We start from the raw sequence: 20,405 nt of genomic DNA, 5'->3' as shown, positions 1-20,405 counted from the left end.
CCCACAGACCAATGAGTTGTGGGTTTGATTCTGGTCAAGGGCACAGACCTCGGTTGTGGTTTGTCCCCGGCCCTGGTCAGGGTCATGCAGAAGGCAGCCGGTCGATGTGTCTTTTTCACGTTGATGTTTCTCTCTCTCTCCCTCTCCCTCCCTCCTACTCTGTCTGGAGATAAATGGAAAAATATCCTCGGGTGAGGATAATAAATAAATAAACAAACAAATCAATGCCCTGCCTTCTCCTCGAAGGTCCGCGACTACTCGGGAACCTACACGGTGAAGCTGCTGCCATGCACCACCCCGTTGCAGCAGGAGTACCACCTGCCAGTCACCTGCACCCCCAGAGAGCCCGTCACCTTCGACCTTGACATCCGGTTCCAGCAGGTGCATCTCATGGAATTATCTCCCCAGACTCATAGAATCCCATGTTGTTATTTGTTTCATTTTTATCAGTTAAAGAAAAATGCACACAGCCTTGGATGGTTTGGCTCAGGTTAGAGTGTCAGCCTGCGGACCAAGGAGTCCCAGGTTCAAGTCCGGCCAAGGGCACGTGCCTCAGTTGCAGTTTGTCCCTGGCCCTGGTTGGGGTCATGTGGGTGGCAACCACTCGATGTATCTCTCACATTGATGTCTCTTTCTCTCTCTCTCTCCCTCCCTCCCACTCTGTTTGAAGATACATGTAAAAATATCCTCGGGTGAGGATTTAAAAAAAAGAAAAGAAAAAAGAAATGCACACAATGACTTTACTTCCTGCACCCTGGGGGGGGAGGAAGTCAGACAGGAAGTAAGGGAGGAAGAAAGGAGGAGAGAATTGCCCTTTATCCATCGTTGGTTCAGTATGTAAAAATCCATAATTAAGAGTATGCAAGGGGTGGTTTTGTTCTTATCTCTTCCTGGAGTTCGCTGCCGTAGAGACCTGAGACTCTTCCCAGCGTCCCTCTTTATCTGGTCCTCGATCTTGTGGAAGAATAAATGTTCTGGGAGCCACCTCAACGCACCTGACTGCCATAGTTAGAAGAAATGGAAGGCGCTTTTGCCTAAGAATTGATGCTAAGCGTTTGCTGCCGCTGACTGTGGCGTTGACGAGTCCCTTACAACCCCCGCAAACAGTGGGAATGAGCTCAAGCAATGCCGCTTGGCCTCATTCCGAAGGTGACCACCTCGCCAGCCGCCGTCTGAGGACAGGCCGGCGCTGCGGTTCCCTGGGCTGGCGGGCTGGGCCTGACCTCACAGCGCCGCGTCCAGTGTCTCCCGTGCAGCGAGGGTGTGTCTGTGAGTAACTGTCCGGGCAGCGCCAGAGCCACCTGCAGCACATAAAGGCGTTCACTCTGGGTTTTAGGTCAGCGACCCCGTGGCGGCAGAGTTCAGCTTGAACACCCAGATGTACCTGCTCTCCAAGAAGAGTCTCTGGCTGTCCGACGGAGCCATGGGGTTTGGTCACGAGAGTGATGTTGCTTTCGCAGAAGGTATCACTTCACCAGTGGGAGGCCTGCCCTGTGCTGTACCTTGTATCTGCTGTGCTTCGCTTTATCGGGATTGTGTTTAAGCCCTGGTGGGTGTGGCTCAGCGGTTAGAGCATCGGCCCATGGACCAGAGAGACCCGGGTTCGGGTCTGCTGAAGGCACGTACCTCGGTTGCAGTTTGTACCCGGCCCCGTTGGGGTTGTGTGGATGGCAGCCAGTCACTGTCTCTCTCTCTCATCAATGTTTCTCTCTTTCTCTATCTTCCTCCCTCTCTCCCTCCTGCTCTATCTGAAGATAAATGCAAAAATGTCCTCAGGTGAGGATAAAAAAAAAAAAAAGAATTGTGTTTAAGGGAAAATATATAACCTCTTGTATGGTTTGGAGACTATAACTGGGCCTTTACCACTGGGGCAGGTGTATGTCACTGAATAATTTTATCTCTGGAGGTGTTCAGCTGTATTTTCCTTAGTTACATGATTTTTGGAATAAGTCTGGATTTTTTTTTTTCTTAAATGTATTTTCAAGTTTTGCAAACTCAAATACTGCAGCTACATGAAACGGAAATGCCTCCCAGACCAGCACTGGGCTTCCCAGCACCGTGCTGACGGTCTGGCACAGACGTGGGGTCAGTCACGGCTGTGAAGTAGGTGGCCTCCCAGCACCGTGCCGACGTCTGGCACAGACGTGGGTCAGTCACGGCTGTGAAGTAGGTGGACTCCCAGCACCGTGCCGACGGTCTGGCACAGACGTGGGTCAGTCACGGCTGTGAAGTAGGTGGCCTCCCAGCACCGTGCCGACGTCTGGCACAGACGTGGGTCAGTCACGGCTGTGAAGTAGGTGGCCTCCCAGCACCGTGCCGGCATCTGGCACAGACGTGGGGTCAGTCACGGCTGTGAAGTAGGTGGACTCCCAGCACTGTGCTGACGTCTGGCGCAGACGTGGGGTCAGTCACGGCTGTGAAGTAGGTGGCCTCCCAGCACCGTGCCGACGGTCTGGCACAGACGTGGGTCAGTCACGGCTGTGAAGTAGGTGGCCTCCCAGCACCGTGCCGACATCTGGCACAGACGTGGGGTCAGTCACGGCTGTGAAGTAGGTGGACTCCCAGCACCGTGCTGACGTCTGGCGCAGACGTGGGGTCAGTCACGGCTGTGAAGTAGGTGGCCTCCCAGCACCGTGCCGACGGTCTGGCGCAGACGTGGGGTCAGTCACGGCTGTGAAGTAGGTGGCCTCCCAGCACCGCGCCGACGGTCTGGCGCAGACGTGGGGTCAGTCACGGCTGTGAAGTAGGTGGCCTCCCAGCACCGCGCCGACGGTCTGGCACAGACGTGGGGTCAGTCACGGCTGTGAAGTAGGTGGCCTCCCAGCACCGCGCCGACGGTCTGGCACAGACGTGGGGTCAGTCACGGCTGTGAAGTAGGTGCTTGAATACCCGGGCAACTCCTTCAACCCTCTTCCACAATCACATGAAGTTAATTCAGCTTCTTTAAATTGTCAGGCAACGTTATTGTTTTTTTTACTGTTGATGGCATTGCAGATGTCCCCCCATCTCCGCCCCTTGTAGCCCCCTCCACCCAGCCCCTGCCCACCCCAGGCTACATCACACCACCGTCTGTGCCACGGGCCATGTGTGGGCGCAGCTCTCAGCGCTACTCCACAACGTATCCGTCTGCATCCTGCCAAGTCATTTATTTCGCAAACTAGACTTCAACCACGGGGACATTCTGGAGGTTACAGGCCAGGGTTTGAGGTTATCCCCGCTGCTGGCACGTGGGGACCAGTACGTGCCCTGCCACCTGTGGTCACTCTGCAGAGCGGCCAGAGCTGTGGCCTCGGGGTGACCGCACGTCGGCAGCGTCACAGCCGCACCTCAGCACGCGCGCGGCAGGAGCGACTTGTCCGCCTGTGTTGCAGGTGACGTCATCTACGGCCGGGTCATGGTGGATCCCGTCCAGAACCTTGGCGAGTCCTTCTCCTGCACCATCGAGAAGGTGTTCCTGTGCACCGGGGCCGACGGCTACGTCCCCAAGTACAGCCCCGCGAACGCCGAGTACGGCTGCCTGGCCGACTCCACGTCTCTCCTGCACAGGTTTAAAATCGTGGTAAGTGTGGGCCTCCTCCGTGACCACGTCAGAGTTGAAACTAAGCCGGGGAACATCCACCCTTGGGAGCCACCTGAAGAGTAGTTAACACGACCATGACGAACAGCATGAAGAAGCAGCCACGTTGAGGCGGGGGTGGGCAGCACACGGGCTGATCCCAGCCTGGTGGTTAAGAACGGGAAAGACATCCTGGCTGTGCAGGGTCCCCAGAGGGCCAACGGGTGCCGGCCCCAGCCAGGGCCACCAGCCCCGAGCGCGGTTATGGGGGGAGTACGGCTGTGGGTGTCAGCAGCGTTTCCTCCTGGGTGGGCAGCGGGTAGCTGTAGACCCGCTAAGGTATCCTCCTAAAGGGCCGGAGCACAGACCCCTCTCACACTCTCTCAGGCCCCCATGAAGGGACATTGGTTTGGGAAGTACCCGGGACATGTAGGGATTGTGTAGCTTCAGGGCGAGGGCTGGAGAAGCAAATCTGTTCAGGACCGAAATGCTGGCAGGTGTCCTTGTCCCCAGAGAGCCCTTCCTCCACACAGGCGCCCGGGCAGGGTGGCACCAAGTCTGACTCTCCCTTAACCTGGCGATTTCTTGAGACCCTCCCCTTCCCCATGCACACGGCTGGCTTGAACTCTTCCGGTGGCTCTTGGACACACATGGCTGGCCTTGGCCCAGGCTGCAAACATTCCTAAAATCTCTCAAAGTCCCACAAGCCCCGAAGCAGAGGCTGGCCTGGCCCTGCCTGGTACCACCTGCTGAGCCGCTCCAAGCCCAGCACCGGTGGAAGCCAGCCCTACTGCACAACACCGCCCTCCCGCGCACCCCACACCCGGGACAGGAGGCAACACATCGCAGTGCAGGTGGCCCCGACTGGCCACAGAGCCCCTGTACCCTTGGCCTGTACCAGAGCCCCTCCCAAGAGTCCCCAGAACCAATACACTCAGTAGCCAGCTTCATGCTGTACCAGAACACAACCCGACTTACCACAAATGACACACACAGGGTAGACTAGGCGGCACCAGAGCCCTGCTAAGGTAAATCTCACTCTGAGGGGTGAACCCCTGCACAACCGTCCGTCCACTGTGAGCATGGCCAGTCCTCATAGCCGGTCAGCCTGAGGGCCTGTCTTCGCACCAATGTTCCAATAGCCATCAAAACTCAATTCAAACAGGAGAGAATACACAAGTCTCAAAAGAGAGACCTTGGCGCACCCAGCTCAGGGGGCCAGCTGACTGTACGACAGGACACCTACTGCGTAAGGTCAGTGCTAGCAATGGGGGGCAGAGCAGCTCCACCTGACACATACAAACACACACTGTGCAAACAGCCAAGAGAAACAAAGAAACATTTCCAAATGCAGGAACAAGGCAACATCCCAGAAAAAGACCTAAGCAAACCGAAGACGCCCGATCTACTAGATACAAAATTCGAAACACGAATGATAAAGATGCTCAGGGAACTCAGGGGAGAATAATGAATTCAGCAAAAACTTATGCAAGACATAAATCATAGAAAAGAACCAATCGGAAGTAAAGAATTCGATAGCTGAAATGGGAAAGATAATAGATAGAATTGACAGTAGATTAGATGAAGCAGAAAACCTAATTATCAATCTGAAAAAAATAAGACTCGCCCTGGCCGGTTTGGCTCAGCGGTTAGAGCGTCGGCCTGCGGTCCTGAGAGACCCGGGTTTGGTTCCCACTAAGGGCATGTACATTGGCTGCAGTTTGTCCCCGGCCCTGGTTGGGTCGTGTGGGTGGCGGCCACTCAATGTGTCCCTTTCACATCGATGTTTCTCTCTCTTCCTCTCTCTCCTTCCCCCTCTATCTGGGTAAAAAATGGAAAAATGTCCTCGGGTGAGGATAAAAATAAAATAAAATAAGACTCAATCAGTACAGCTAAAAGGAAAAAAAAAAGAATTTAAAAAATGGAGATAGTTTAAGGGGCCTCTGGGACAACAATTTGAAGTGTACCAACATTTACATCAGAGGGACACCAGAGGGAGAAGAGAGCGAGCAAGGGATTGAAACCCGACTTGAAGAAATAATGATGGGAAGCTTCTCTAACTTAGCAAAGGAAATAGACATACAAGTTACATCCTAACTAAAATGCAAAGGATAAAGACAAAGGAAGAATCTCAAGAGCTCAAGAGTAGCTGGCTGGGTAGAAGGAGCTCCCATAAGGGTGTCCGCTGGTTTCAACCGGAACTTTCAGGCCAGAAGGAGGAGGCACGAAACATTCAGACTGATGAAAAGCCCAGACCTACCACCAAGACTACTCTGCCCAGCAAGGCTACCTTTAAAAACTGAAGGAGAGGTAAAGAGCTCCCCAGGCGAGGAAAAGTTAAAAGAGTTTTTCACCACCAAACATTACAGGAAATGCTAAAGGGACGTCTTTAAGAAGAAAAAAATAATAAAAGGTATGAGTGAGAAAATAGAACAAAGAAAAAATATTCTCACTTACAAAGGCAAATACATATTAAAAGCAGTGGGTTGACCAACCGTAAAGCTAGGACAAAGGTTTAAATGCAAAAGTAGGATGGTCACATGTAGTTACAACAGTAAATTATTTTAATTTTTTTTTTTATCCTCACTCAAGGACATTTTTCCATTTTTTGTTCAGATAGAGTGGGAGGGGGAGAGAGAGAGAGAGAAACATCAACGTGAAAGGGACACATCGAGTGGCTGCCACCCGCACGACCAACCAGGGCCGGGGACAAACTGCAACCGAGGTTCGTGCCCTTAGCGGGAACCGAACCCTGGTCTCTCGGAACCGCAGGCCGACGCTCTAACCGCTGAGCCAAACCGTCCAGGGCTACAACAGTAAATTAAAGTATACACAAGCAGAACACACAGAGAAGTGAAGTAACAAATGATGACAAAAGCAAAGATGAAGCGTGTGAGTGAAAATGATAGCGGCTTTAAAATGCGTTTGGACTTAAGCAACCATCAACGTAACATAGACTGCTGCAAACAGAACTGTGTGTATCTGAACCACAGGGTAACCACAAGCCCAAACCTGCAAGTCGTAGACAAGAGGTAAAGAGACAGGAACCCTCGCAAACACGACAAGAAGTCTTCAACATACGAGACACGTGAGCAAGAAAATCAGGAGGGAACAGAGAAGCGCCACAGAAACCATCGGAAAACGATCAGACGGCAGCGCACATACCCATCAATAAACGCGCTGAGTGAAGTAACAAGACCCAGGACGGCTAAGGCCGTAAGAAAACAAGACCCATCCCGCTCTGGTCAAGGCGGCGGAATAGGTGAGCTCTGTGCTCGCCTTCCCCAAAGACCACCTCGGAATTACAGCTAAAGGAAGGCACCACCATCTCGGACGGCCTCCTGAAGACCAGATGTGCAGCAAATGTCACGCTGGGGCTGGCAGGAGGGTAGGGGACACAGACTGGGCTGGTTCTAAGCCCGTTTGCGACAGGTAAGGGTTGGGAGGTGTGTCTTGAGGTGGAGGTCCCCTCTGGGGAGCAAAGTGCCAGCCCCACTGGGCTCCCCGGGCCAGGATCCCAGGAGCAGGAAGACAGGTTCCTGCGACGTCTGGCCGAGAAACCAGCGGGGATGGTGGCCGAGGGAGGCACAGGGCCGTGGCAGCTTCAGACGTACCCCTGAGGGTCCCACATGAACTCACCCACTCGCTCTGAGCCCCAGAGCTGGGGAAGAGCTCAAACTGCCCGGACGTACCCGGGAGAACCGATCGCCTGGCTCCGGGCGAGGGCTGCGGGGAGGCTTGCGGCCCCAGGGCTCCTTGGCTGAGCAGCAGGTATCACTGTTCCCTCCGGAGCCGGCCTCCACCCAACCTTCACGCAGGAGGCCCCAAGCCTGAGTCCTCGCCCACAGGACACTGGACGGACACGCCTCACCCCACCCTCGTGGTTTGCTGCGACCCCGCCCGGCTCGTGGCCAGTCCTGCCTCTCCTGGCAGCTCTCCATGCGAACAGCCGGTCTGGGCTCTGCTGCAGGCTCCCGTCACGTCTCCCAGAGGCCCGTACAGCCCAGCCCAGCAGCCTCTGGCCTTGCCTGCAGCACCCACTTGCTAGGTGGCCCCAAGCCCAGCACCGATGGCAGGCAGCGGGACCACAGCGGCACCTCTCCCAGGAGCCTCCAAGTTCAACACAGAAGCCGCCACCTGCGCAGCACTTTGACCTCCTACCAGGTGGTCCCGGCCAAGCACAGGCTGTGGCTCACTGTGGCCTGGGCCGGACCGCATCGTAAGAGGCCCCAGGACCGACACACCCACTGGCCAGCTTCAGACACCCCGGAGCACCACCCAACCACCTCCACGAGTGATACAACCAGAGGGCAGCTTTGGCCGACATCGGAGCCCCACTAAAGCAAACCCTGTTCCAGAGGGTCGGCCCCTGTACAACAGTTTGTCCACTTAGGGTACAGCTATTCCTCACAGCCAGTCAGCCTGAGGGTCAATCCCTACCACGGATGTACCAACAACAATCAAGGCTCAAATACAATAGGGGGGCACAAAGAAGCCATACAGTGGCCACCCCGGGTGCACCTGGCACAGGTGACCATGAAGACTGCACCATGAACCCCACAGGACTCAACGCAGCTCTACCGGGACCAAGAGACATAGCAGACCTAGCAAATATATAGAAACAGATGCAGGGAGGCAGCCAAAAGAAGGAGGCAAAAATCATGTCCCCAGTGATGAACAGAACAAAACTCCAAAAAACAAAACAAACACAACAGCACTAAACACAATGGTGACACGCAGTCAACCAGATGCAGAGTTCAGAACATGGGCTGTGGGGATGAACCTGGGGTGGGGTGGGGTGGTAAATGCACTCAGTGAGAACTTACACAAAGAAAAACAAACGAGTTAAAACAGAAATGAAAACAATTACTGAAATGAAGACTACATGACAGGTAATCAGCGGTAGATTAGATGAAGCAGAGGACTGATCAGCAATTCAGAACACCAGGTAGTGGAAAACACCCATCTGGGACAGCAATTTAAAGAAGAAGAAGAAGAATCCAAAAAATAAAGAAAGTTTAAGAGTCTTCTGGGACAACCTCAAGCACACCAACATTCACATCATAGGGACACCAGAAGGAGAAGAGAGAACATAGATTTGAAAACCTATTTGAAGAAATAATGATGGAAAACTCCCCAAACCTGGTGAAGAATATAGACATATAAGACCAGGAACCACAGAAAGTCCCAAGCAAGGAGGCCCACAACAAAACACAGCATAATTAAAATGCTGAGGTTAAAGACAGAGAGATCTTCAGAGCAGCAAGAGAAAAGCAGCTCGTTACCTACAGGAAGCTCTTATAAGATCAGCTGATTTTTCAGCAGAAACTGTGCAGGTCAGAAGGGATTGGAAAGCAAGAACCTACAACCGAGATGACGCTGCCCAGCCAGATTATCAGAGTTGAAGGGAAGATAAAGAGCTTTCCAAACACCAAAAAAGTGAAAGGGTTTAATCACTACCAAACCAGTATTACAAGGAATGTTAAATGGAAGAAGAAGGAGGAGGGGGAGGGGGAGGAGGAGAAGGAGAAGAAGAAGAAGAAGAAGAAGAAGAAGAAGAAGAAGAAGAAGAAGAAGAAGAATATGAATAATAAAATAGCAGTAACTCTCTATCAATAATCACTTTAAAAGTCAATGGATAAAGTACACAATCTGTGGACATAGGGTGTCTGAGTGGATGAGAAAACATTTTCTAAAGACATTACCAAGCAAATGCTAATACAATTTGAGCCAGCGATTTTACTTCTAGGACTTAGTTTTATATTTCCGTAGGGTAAGTACAGGAATTTGTGTTGCAGTATTGTGCTAGAAAATATAGAAAATTCTCCAAATATTGACCGTCAGGAGAATAGTTAAGAAGTGACAGATGATAGAGAGCACACGGAAGCTACACAAATGTGAAGAAACCCGTTGTTGATACAGTACATTTCCTAATATTTATCATTAAGTGAAAGCAGCAGAGTTAAGAATGTATAATGTTAACATCTGTGTAAAGGAAATAATTGCTCAGATAAGCACAGAATGCATGTGGAAAGAATAGGGTATAATTGAACGTATCAGTTTTGTCTAGAGAAGGAAACTGTTGGTAAGGAGACATGAATGGTAATAATTTTTACTATATTTCTTCTTCCGTCTCCTACAGTTCGAACATGTGGGTTTTGCACCCATTCAAAAATGTTTTGTTCATAAGAAGTAGTAGAATAAGTAAAAAAATAACTGAGAAATCAAACGAAAAATGACCTAAGAAAGAATGATTCAAAAAATGCATAAATAAATCCATCGGTCTAGAGATGTAAGGTGGCTGAGTGGATAAGAAAACCAGGCAAATGGACCCCCCCCCCCCCCACACACACACACATGCTGGGGTAGTGATGTCTAGACAAAATAGACTTTGAAACAAAAGCTGTAACAAGAGGCAAAGAAGGACCCAGCAATTCCACTTCTAGGTATCTATCTAAAGAAACCCGAAACACAAATTTAAAAAGACATGTGCATTTCTATGTTTATTGCAGCATTGTCTGCAATAGTCAAGACATGCAGGCAACCTAAGTGTCCATCGATAGACACATTAATAAAGAAAACATGTCCATATATTAAAGGGAATGTTACTTAGCCATAAAAGAAATTGAAATCTTACCATTTACAGCAACCTGAGTGGACCTAGAGGGTATAAAGCTAATTAAAATGTTGGCAGAGAAAGATAAATACCATGTGACTTCACTTATCGGTGGAATCTCAAAAGCAAACTATATGAACAAACAAAACAGAAAAAAACTCATAGATACAGGGGACGTTTTGATGGTTTCCAGATGGGAGGGGTGTTTAGGTGGTGGTGAAAAGGGAAAATGCACAGACTGCCAGTTACAAAAGCAGGCAGGAGACAAAGTACAATATAGTCAATAACATCGTAATATCTATGCAGGGTGACAAATGGGCACTAGACTGATTGGGGTGATCACTTCATAAATTATAGACAGAATGGGGCAAAAGTAGGTTTACAGTTGTGAGCCTGTGAAACACAATTTATTCTTTTCTTATTATCTGTTGTATTATTTTCCATATGAACAACTGTAAACCTACTTTTGCCACACCCCATAAGTGCCTAATCACTATGTTGTATACCTGAAACACATATAGTACTTTATGTCAATTGTAATTGAAAAAGAAAGATTATTTAAAAAAAAAAGACCCATACATGTGCAACCAACTTAGAGACACACTGTAGATCAAAAGATATACACAGACCGAAGTAAAGGGATAGAAAAAGATATTTCCTGCGAATAAAAATAAAAAGAAACAATGTGCTAGAAATACGTATATCAGACAAAAGAGGCTTTAAAACAATGTCTGTAACAAGAGACAAAGACAGGCAGTTAGTAATGATAAAGGGATCAAACCAGAAAGGATATAATTTTTGTAAACATCAATTCACCCAATGTAGGAGCACCTAAGTATATAAAAGAAATATTGATGGACATAAAGAAGCAATCATTAGTGATTTTGTCATAGTAGGGGACTTTAACACCCCTTTTTCATCAATGGACAGATCACCCAGACAAAACATTGGCAAAGAAACATAGACCTTAAATGACACATTAGAGCAGGTGACTTTAATATATATTTTTATAACTTCCCTATCCAGGGCAGCAGAATAGTCATTCTTTCCTAGTGCACATGGAACATTCTCCAGGACAGACCACTTGTTGGGAAACACGACAAGTCTCAATATATCTAAGATGGAAATCATATCAAGCATCTTTTTCGATCACAATGCTATGAAACTAGAAATCCGATACAAGGAAAAATTAGAAAATTACACAGACAGGTGAAGATTAGATAATTAGCTACTGAACAGGGAGTAGATTAACAGTGAGATCAAGGAAGAATAAAAGAGACCTTGATACAAATGAAAATGAAAACGCGGACAGAATAAAGCAGTTCTCAGCAGAAAGTTCAGAGCAAGGCAGGCCTACCTCAAACAAAAATCTCAAATAAAATATCTAACCTTATACCTGAAGGAATTAGAAAAAGAAGAATAAAATGAGTAGAAAAAAGGAAATAAATGTCAGAATGAAAATACATTAAATAGCATTAAAAAAAAGGGAATAATAAATCAATGAAACTAAGATCTGGCTCTTTGAAAACATAAACAGAGTGGATGTACTTTTAACCAGGCTCATCAAGAAGAAAAGAGAAAGAAGTGAAATAAATAAAATTAGAAATAAAAGAGGAGAGGTGACCACTCTCACTACAGAAATAAACAAAATGAAGCATAGCCCTGGCCGGTTTGGCTCAGCGGTTAGAGCGTCGGCCTGCGGTCCTGAGAGACCCGGGTTCGGTTCCCGCTAAGGGCACAGACCTCGGTTGCAGTTTGTCCCCGGCCCTGGTCGGTCTTGCGGATGGCAGCCACTCGATGTGTTCCTTCACGTCGATGTTTCTCTCTCTCTCTCTGTTCCTCTCTCCCTCCCACTCTACCTGAACAAAAAAAAAATGGGAAAATGTCCTCGGGTGAGGATAAAAAAAAAACACAAAATGAAGCATAAAAATCATACGATTATATCAATAGATCCAGGAAAACATTTGACAAAATCCAACATCCATTTATGGTAAAAACTGTCACAAAGAGAAAGAGAGGGTGCATACCTCAACAAAGTAAAGGCCACATGTGACAAATCCATAGCTGATGAGCAAAACAGACCCAGAGACATAGAAAGGAGTAGGGTTCAGACTGACAAACCCCAGAGGAGGGAGGTGGGGTGGGGGGAGGATGGATGACATGAACCAAAGAACTTATATGCACGTGTGTGTGACCAGCGGACAGCGACGACAATGCCTGGGGTAGCAGGAGGTGGGATAGGGAGAAGGGTGTCCGCGGGGGGGAAGGAGAAACATCTGTAACAAAAATAAATTAATTTTTAAAATGTTTAAAAAGATATAAACAATAAAAAAAAAAAGGAAAAACAAAAATTTGCAGCAAACATGAAAAGACATTTCTCCAAAAACATGCATATGGCCCACGGGCTCATCACTGATTCTCAGGGAAATGCCAGTCAAACCCACGATGAGATAACACCTCACACAGGTTCGAATGGCTATGGTCAAAGTAAACAGAACGTGTTGTCAAGGACGCTGAGTGACAGGGACACATGTGCACTGTTGTTGAGACAGCAGACTGGGGTGGCCTCTCTGGAAAGCAATGTGGAGTTTCCTCGGAAAGTTAGAAACAAATGGCCATATGCCCCAGCAATTCCACTTCTGGGTGATTATCTGAGGAAATCTGAAACATTAATTCAGAAATACATATGCAGCCCTATTTTTACTTCAGCATTAGTTACAATAGCCAAGGTATGGAAGCAACCCTAGTGTTCATCGATAGGCAAAGGGATAAAGATGTAGTACATACACAGTGAAATATTACTCAGCCGTGAAAAATAATAAAATTTTACCATTGTGGCAACATGGATGCACCTAGAGGGGATTGTGCTATGTGAAATGAATGAGGCAGAGAAAAGCAAAAACTGTGTGGTTTCACTTAAATGTGGGATCTAAAAACAACAACAATAACAAACAAATGAACAAAAAAGTCAAAACAAAAACAGATCCGTGGAAACAGAGAACAAACAGTTACCAGAAGGAAGGGAGCAGGAGCTTGGGTAAAAATGGTGAAGGAGAATGTACTCAATAATATCATGACAGGTCTGCACAGTGACAGATAATTCCTAGAATTATTGGGGTAATCGTATTGTAAGGTGCAGAAATGTTAAATCACTATATGGTACACCTGAAACTAAACAACAAATATAATATTGTATGTCAACTATACTTAAATAAAAAATGTTAATGGCCAGAGGATCTGAATAGACACTTCTGCAAAGAAAACATACACATGACCAATAGACGTATGAAAAGATGCTCAAAGACGCTCATTATCAGAGAAATGCGAATTAAAACCACAAGGAGATATTGCCTCACTCCTGTCAGAATGGCTATTATCAATAAATCAACTAGCAACAAGTGTTGGTGAGGATGTGGAGAAACAGAAAACTCACGGATACAGAGTACAAACCGACGGTGGCTGGATGGAAGGGGGTTGAGGGGTTGGGTGAGAAAATGGGGGGCTTAAGAAGTATAAATTGACAGTTACAAAATAGTCACAGGGATACAAGTATAGTGTAGGGAACATAGTCAATGATACTGTAACTGCATGGTGTCCGGTGGGTGGTAGACCTATGGCGGGAATCACTTTGTAAGTTATGTGCATTCTGACCATTCTGCTGTGCACTTGAAGCTAATAGGATATTGAATATCAACTGTAACTGAAAACTCTTTCTTTTTCCCTTGGGGTTAATGCTTTGACCCAAACACTGAACGAGGCACATATTCAAAGTTAAACATTTCGTCTTATGTTTTACTACCAGAGCATCTTTTCAAATAAAACTAAATTGTCACATTTTACGGTTATTTGTACTTGCACCAAACTAATAGGAGAGCACTCTGAACTCGCAACACTGGAATTCCTACAGCAATTCTTACTTTTCTTCTTGCTTAAAGGACAAAGCTCAGCCAGAGACGCAGGTCACCAGTTTTGGGAATATCCTGTTTAATGCCAAACTGGCGGAGGACGACCCGGAAGCTGTTGTCCTAGTGAATCAGCCCGGTTCCGATGGATTTAAAGTGGACTCAACACCGCTGTTTCAGGTAGGCCAACGGCAAGCTAGTGGCAGTAGCTCCATAACCACGTGCAAGTTCCCGGACCTGTAAATGCCTCCGATGTCCCGGGTATAAAGGGCAGGAGTAGTGATACGGCGTTTGGTTCGTGGGAACATTGAAGAGTGAATGGGAAGGACAGCCAGCCACACTGTGCACACGGGAGCTGGTGTTACTTTTATTAATGTGTTACTGATCTTTAAGTCAAGGTGAAATGAAGATCTTGATTCAGACCCGACTAAATATACATCTGATGGGGAAACCTCTGCTTTCCCTATGCCAAATGGCCTTTCCGTCGACTTTCCATGGCCGTTTCTATGGGAGTGATCTGTGGGGGTGGCTGGACTCAGCCCAGCAGGGTGCACAGAAACCTGGGCTCCCCAGACTTCGCACGCCGAGGTAGAAAATTGTACCTGCAGGTAGAGAGGCAGTAGAAACAGACACCGGAGACCACACTACACAGAGCAGAGCAAGCAGACCGATTCGGAGACGTGCTTGCATTATGAATCCTTGGAGAAGCAAGAACACTTTTTAGGGTATTTACTGAAAATTGTTCAGACAGTGGGTTGGGGAAATGTGTTGTCCTTGTTCAACCTAAAGAGAGAATCCTAAGGAAACACGTTTTTATTCTGAAGCAGGTGACCCTATTTTTGCTTCCATTCTTGCTGTTGACTCTGCAAGGGTATGACCTGTCCTGACCCCTGAAAATCCCTGCTTTTCAAGGCCTGGAAAAGCAGAAAACTTTTCTACGGTCTTCTATGTAAAAAAAATTTTTTTTAATTTTCTTTATTGATTTTAGAGAAAGCAGAAGGAAGAGAGAGAGAGAGAGATTGATGAGAGAGAACATCGAGTGGCCTCCTCCTGCACGCCCCCCACTGGGGATCAGACCCACAACCTGGGCATGTGTCCTGACCCGGAATTGAACCAGCGACCTCTTGGTGCCTGGGTCAGCGCTCAGCCACTGAGCCACACCAGCTGGGCAGGTCTTGTATGTAAATATGTGGCAAGACAAATTAGAAAAGAATCCTGAGCTCCAAAAGGTCTGAATTCTAGTCCTACCTCTGCCACTTACTAGTTGAGTGGCATTAGGCAGTTACTCTCTGCTATGTCTTCTTAGTAGGTTTGTATCTGCAGTTCTTGGCAGCTCCGACACCCTGTGACTACAGGTCCTAGATTACCGGAATTCAGCAGCACGTGCTCCCTGAATTGTCACACAAAATACTCCAGGGCGCTGGGAGGGCCCCGCACACACTGCACGCGCAACAGCGACGAGTGTATGAATTGTGTGGACGAAGCTGCCTTAGCATTTATTGCCTCAGCCATTAGTCTCTCTCGCACATAGCCCTGGACTTGGGGGGCATGGTCTCAATGTTCAAAGAAACAATGCTGTGCTCTTCAGGTCGCCGTGGGCCGAGAATGGTACGTCCACACCATCTACACGGTGAGAGCGAAAGAAGGCACCAGCAGAAGCATCGGCAAAAGGAGCGTGGGGGGCCGGTACCACTCGGTGCGGAGTCCCAGGGAGCCCGGGGCACCCAGCCAGAGCAGGAGGAAGCGGACGGCCGGGGGCCCCCCGCCACCGGTGTGGGAGATCGGGGCAGAAAGCAGCCGGGGCACCAATATCCAGCACGTCTGCCTGGACCGAACCGACGAGAAGCAGGTCCCCAGAGGGAGAGCCCCTCCAGACAGCGCCCCCCCCTCGGGACTCGACAGCCCTGGCTCCGAGCCCAGCCTGGCCGCGGTCATGGGGGGCGTGGCCGTGGGCCTCCTCGCCCTGGGCCTGGTGGCCGTGGTGGCAGTGATGTGCCAGGGCCGGGGGCGCGCGGGCGCCACCAAGGGCTCGGGCGGCGGCCCCTCGACGGCCCCGCAGAGCGGCCATGGCGACAGCTCAGAGGTGTGATGACCGGGGGTGAAAGTCGACCTTCTCCTCAGGTGCCCCGGCTGCAAACAACACACACCCACAAGCCCGTGCGAACGGCAGAGACCTGGGGACTTCTGTGATGAAGCCGTTTCGAAGACCCCGCGGTGCTCATGGACTTTGATTTGAATTCTGCCGACTCCGTCACCCATCAAAGAAAAATTCAGACCACAGACCACGACTGTCCTCTTGCCCAGAAAGCTGCCCGGGATGGACAGCCAGGAGTGTCCTTCTGTGTCTGCGTGTCCTCCGTAGGGCGCAGACCAGGTGCTCGGAGGTGCTGCAGACTCAGAACTTCCAGTGTCTGTTGTCGCTATATCCGAACTCGAAGGTGCAATTACACATTGTTTCTTGGTTGTGTAACATTGTATCACTGGACCGGTTTTAATGGTAGTCAGAGAATAATAAACACTGTTTTCATGACACGTTTTCTCATAGGTGAAGACAGAATAGAATTGTGACCCGGGTAACTCAACCCACAGATCACCTTTTCTACCACTTGGGAGGGAATAGAAGGAACAATAAAGGGACAGTAAATCACTCACTTGGATTTGAATTGTTTCTCATCCTCCTCAGACCCTCCTTGTTTAAGGTGCCTATTTAATTTTCAAGTGAGCGAAAGAATGTGTTATGTCTAGAAGAGACAGTTGGAGAGAGACTGCTCTGTTTTGGTAGAAGGTGGAAAACAGTCGAGTTCGCGCATTAAAATACACCGTATTGGCGCTCAATATTTGTGGAAAATGAGAAGGTTGGTGGCACGTTGATGATAAAGAAGTGCCATAGAGTTAGACTGACATTTGCCAGACAAGGTTCTCTAGGACCTGAGCCTCGACGAGTTCAGTCTTGAACCCACAAATGACCATGAGAACCACCATCGCCCGGAGGGGAAAGTGATGTTTAGCAATATCACGTTGAACCAAAGTGCTTCTTATACATTCTTTATAGAATAAAAACCAAACACGTTTTCACAGATGGTGCATGCGTTTAAACTTCAGGGTAGCATAATCGCACAACCGTGCCCATAACCCTACCTGGCCACAGGGCATCTGTCCCAAACCATGGGGTGGGGATTCTTAGAAGTCCAACCTCTTGCCCTGGCCAGTTTGGCTCAGCGGTTAAAGCGTCGGCCTGCGGTCCGGAGGGACCCGGGTTCGGTTCCCGCTAAGGGCACGTACTTCGGTTGCAGTTTGTCCCCGGCCCTGGTTGGTCGTGCGGGTGGCAGCCACTCGATGTGTCCCTTCACGTCGATGTTTCTCTCTCTCTCTCTCTTCCTCTCTCTCCCTCCCACTCTATCCGTACAAAAAAAAAAAAAAAAAATGGGAAAGTGTCCTCCGGTGAGGATAAAAAAAAAAAAAAAAAAAGAAGTCCAACCTCTTCACGTCGGAGAAGCACATTTTCCTGGTGACTGTGAACACCAACCATCGCTTGACTGGGCAGCACACAACTTCACATCCAAAGTCTTTTTTTTATCCTCACCCGAGGACATTTTTCTATTTTTCTTGCTGTTGTTGTTGTTGTTCAGGTAGAGTGGGAGGGAGAGAGAGAGAGAGAAACATCGATGTGAAGGGACACATCGAGTGGCTGCCACCCACACAACCCAACCAGGGCCGGGGACAAACTGCAACCGAGATACATGCCCTTAGCGGGAACCGAACCCGGGTCTCTCCAGACCGCAGGCCGACGCTCCAACCACTGAGCCAAACTGGCCAGGGCCACATCCAAAATATTTTTAAAGAACAAAGTAGAGCAGCGATTTTTAACCGGTGTGCCGCACGAATTTTTGAAACAGTCAATACCTGACTGTTTAGTCAGGGGCATGACCTCTTTTCCCTCAGATCATCAAATAAAAAATTGCCAACAGCCAACACGACAATAACCATCCGGTGTGAATACATAAAAATTATACCTATTTTTTGTCACATCGACAAAAACTATAGTTTTGGGTGTGCTGCAGAATTTTAGTAATGAGTTTGTGTGCCATGAGATGGCAAAAAAGCTTGAAAATCGCTGGAGTGGACTGTAGTCTCCTTTTGTGGAGTAATTTATAAATATCACCTGCCACTCACAGATCCCCACAGGGATTCCATAAATAGAAAGTACTACATAGCCCAGGAGTTAGCTTTTCAAATAAATATTGATAATTCCTTAATTATCCCCTTGTCCTTTGCTTTGTCTTCTGACAAACAGTTAGTACTCCTTTGGCTACCGCATCACTTGGTGGGATGGCGGAGTTCAGCCGTTGCAAACAGCGCATGGACTTCGTACTACTGAGCCCGGAATTCGATGTCTGCACACTGTTACGGGAGGTGCTCTCAACGGACGTACTGTTATTTTATAATTAAGATGCTTCAGAGCCTGACTATCATGTTCTTCATTGTTTTTAGAGAGAAAGGAAGGGAGAGGGAGAGAGAGATAGAAACATCGATGAGAGAGAACATTGACTGGCACCTCCTGCACGCCCCCCACTGGGGATCAGGCCCACAACCTGGGCATGTGCCCTGACCTGGAATCAAACCCGTGACCTCTTGGTGCAGGGTCGATGCTCAGCCACTGAGCCACACCAGCCAGGCAGTTGCTATAGCTTTCTTAAGTACAAAGTGCTTGGATTTCTGCATTATTTTTTTAATACCTCTTTACTTAATATGTGATTTAATATACATTAATCATAAAATCTCTCTTTAGTGGAAAAAAGTATCAGACAAAATACTTCATTACTCAATAAAACAGACCCTCATTTTTTCTCGATTACAGTTTACATGAAGTATTGTTTTATAGGAGTTTCAGGTGTACAGCATAATGGTTAGACAATCCTATTCTTTACAAAGGGATCGCTTGGACATTTCCAGTATCTGCCTGGCGTTATGCATAGTTATTACAATATTATTGACTATATTCCCTGGGTTATTTACATCCTCACGCCCTTCTGTTTAATTATTGTGACACTACCAGGACATACCCACAGAATGACTTCTCACAGAGAACATGGCGTTAGCAATAAAACGCCTTAATTGCTCAGTAGCGTCTGACCCTAGTTAAAACGAGGTCTCGTTGATTCGTCTAGCGAACTCGAAGCTAAACGTTGAACATGAGTGACTCTCCTGACATACGAACCATGAAGCATTAGAATACATAAGCATGCTTGGATGCTGGTTCTACTTATTTCCGGTTATTTCTCTGGTTAACACGGAATGTTCAGCTCGTGTGACCTCCCTTGAGAGATCACACAGAACCAAGCCACCGCCCCGCCCTCGGCAGATTATCATCACAGGCGTCCCTTTCTTTGGACTGCAGAGATTGAGATATGATTAGATTTTCTCCTGCACCAAGGAGACACCAAACTGTTTTAAAATGTCTCTCGAGCGCTTGAAAAGCCCCCCATGGTGTGGATTATTCTGATCACAGACCCGACACAAAACGTTTCCCATCAGCGATCTAGTGGACGCTTCCTTGCTGACCCACAGAGCGGACACAGCGGCGCGGGTGTCTCCGAGTGTCCTTTCCCTCTGGGTGGGAAACAGGCCCACTTTATTCTAGGAATGAGATCTGACAGCCAAGCATGGGCCGACGCTTAGCCCCGGAGCGACACCAGCCAGGCTCCTTCCAGCCCTCGAACATGATCAGAACCTCCAGAACCTTCTCAGGGCGCCCACAGTTCGAACAGTGTCAGTAGAGTCAGCAGGCACCCCCCGCCCTGGGCAGCACCCGCGACCAGGCCCGGCTCCGGGCTCCGTCTGTGGGGATAGTTCTGTCGACAGCAGAACAGCTTGTGCATCACGTCCTCCTGCCCGTCATTCTGGCCCGGGCACCGTCTCCCAGGTCGGCTTTGCCAACGGAAATGGACCGAGGTGAAAGCCACAGAGAGGTCTCCTCGTAGAAATCAGTGCTAAGAGCGAAAATAATCCCAGATTGAGAAGCGTTCAAGGGACAATAACAAAGCAAAATCGAATGGCATTTAGATTTTAAAAGCTGGACATTTGATTTCTGCTACTATGTTGAGATATTAATTTAGTGTTGAGTTAGAAACAAATGTAGTCTTCTAATAAGATAAAGAAAAAATATTTTTAAAGATGTATAGGTTTTACAAATTTTAAATTTACCTACTTTTATTCATTTGAAAACAAACACGCGATGATTCTTTGAAACGCATTGTTTTCTGTCCGTGATCACAATAAAAAGAAAAGCAAGAAAGAAAACAAGTGTCTTTACGAACCATCTGTCAAATGT

At 48.2% G+C, this 20,405-nt stretch overlaps 1 protein-coding gene across 1 annotated transcript in view; it reads left to right on the top strand.

Moving 5' to 3' along the window:
* The window catches only part of FREM2 (FRAS1 related extracellular matrix 2), a 261,505-nt gene extending 245,342 nt beyond the window's left edge, over window positions 1–16,163 (top strand). Inside the window, exons 20-24 of the mRNA XM_036250166.1 lie at window positions 247–381; window positions 1,337–1,463; window positions 3,372–3,559; window positions 14,108–14,254; window positions 15,663–16,163. Coding sequence (XP_036106059.1) covers window positions 247–381; window positions 1,337–1,463; window positions 3,372–3,559; window positions 14,108–14,254; window positions 15,663–16,163 — 1,098 coding nt within the window. The remainder of the gene's footprint in view (window positions 1–246; window positions 382–1,336; window positions 1,464–3,371; window positions 3,560–14,107; window positions 14,255–15,662) is intronic.
* Window positions 16,164–20,405: the final 4,242 nt, after the last annotated feature.

This window comes from Molossus molossus, unplaced genomic scaffold (genome assembly GCF_014108415.1).
Source record: "Molossus molossus isolate mMolMol1 unplaced genomic scaffold, mMolMol1.p scaffold_m16_p_9, whole genome shotgun sequence".
Taxonomy (NCBI): Eukaryota; Metazoa; Chordata; class Mammalia; order Chiroptera; family Molossidae; genus Molossus; species Molossus molossus.
The sequence above is the reverse complement of the archived record's forward strand: the minus strand, read 5'-3'. Positions and strand labels throughout refer to the sequence as shown.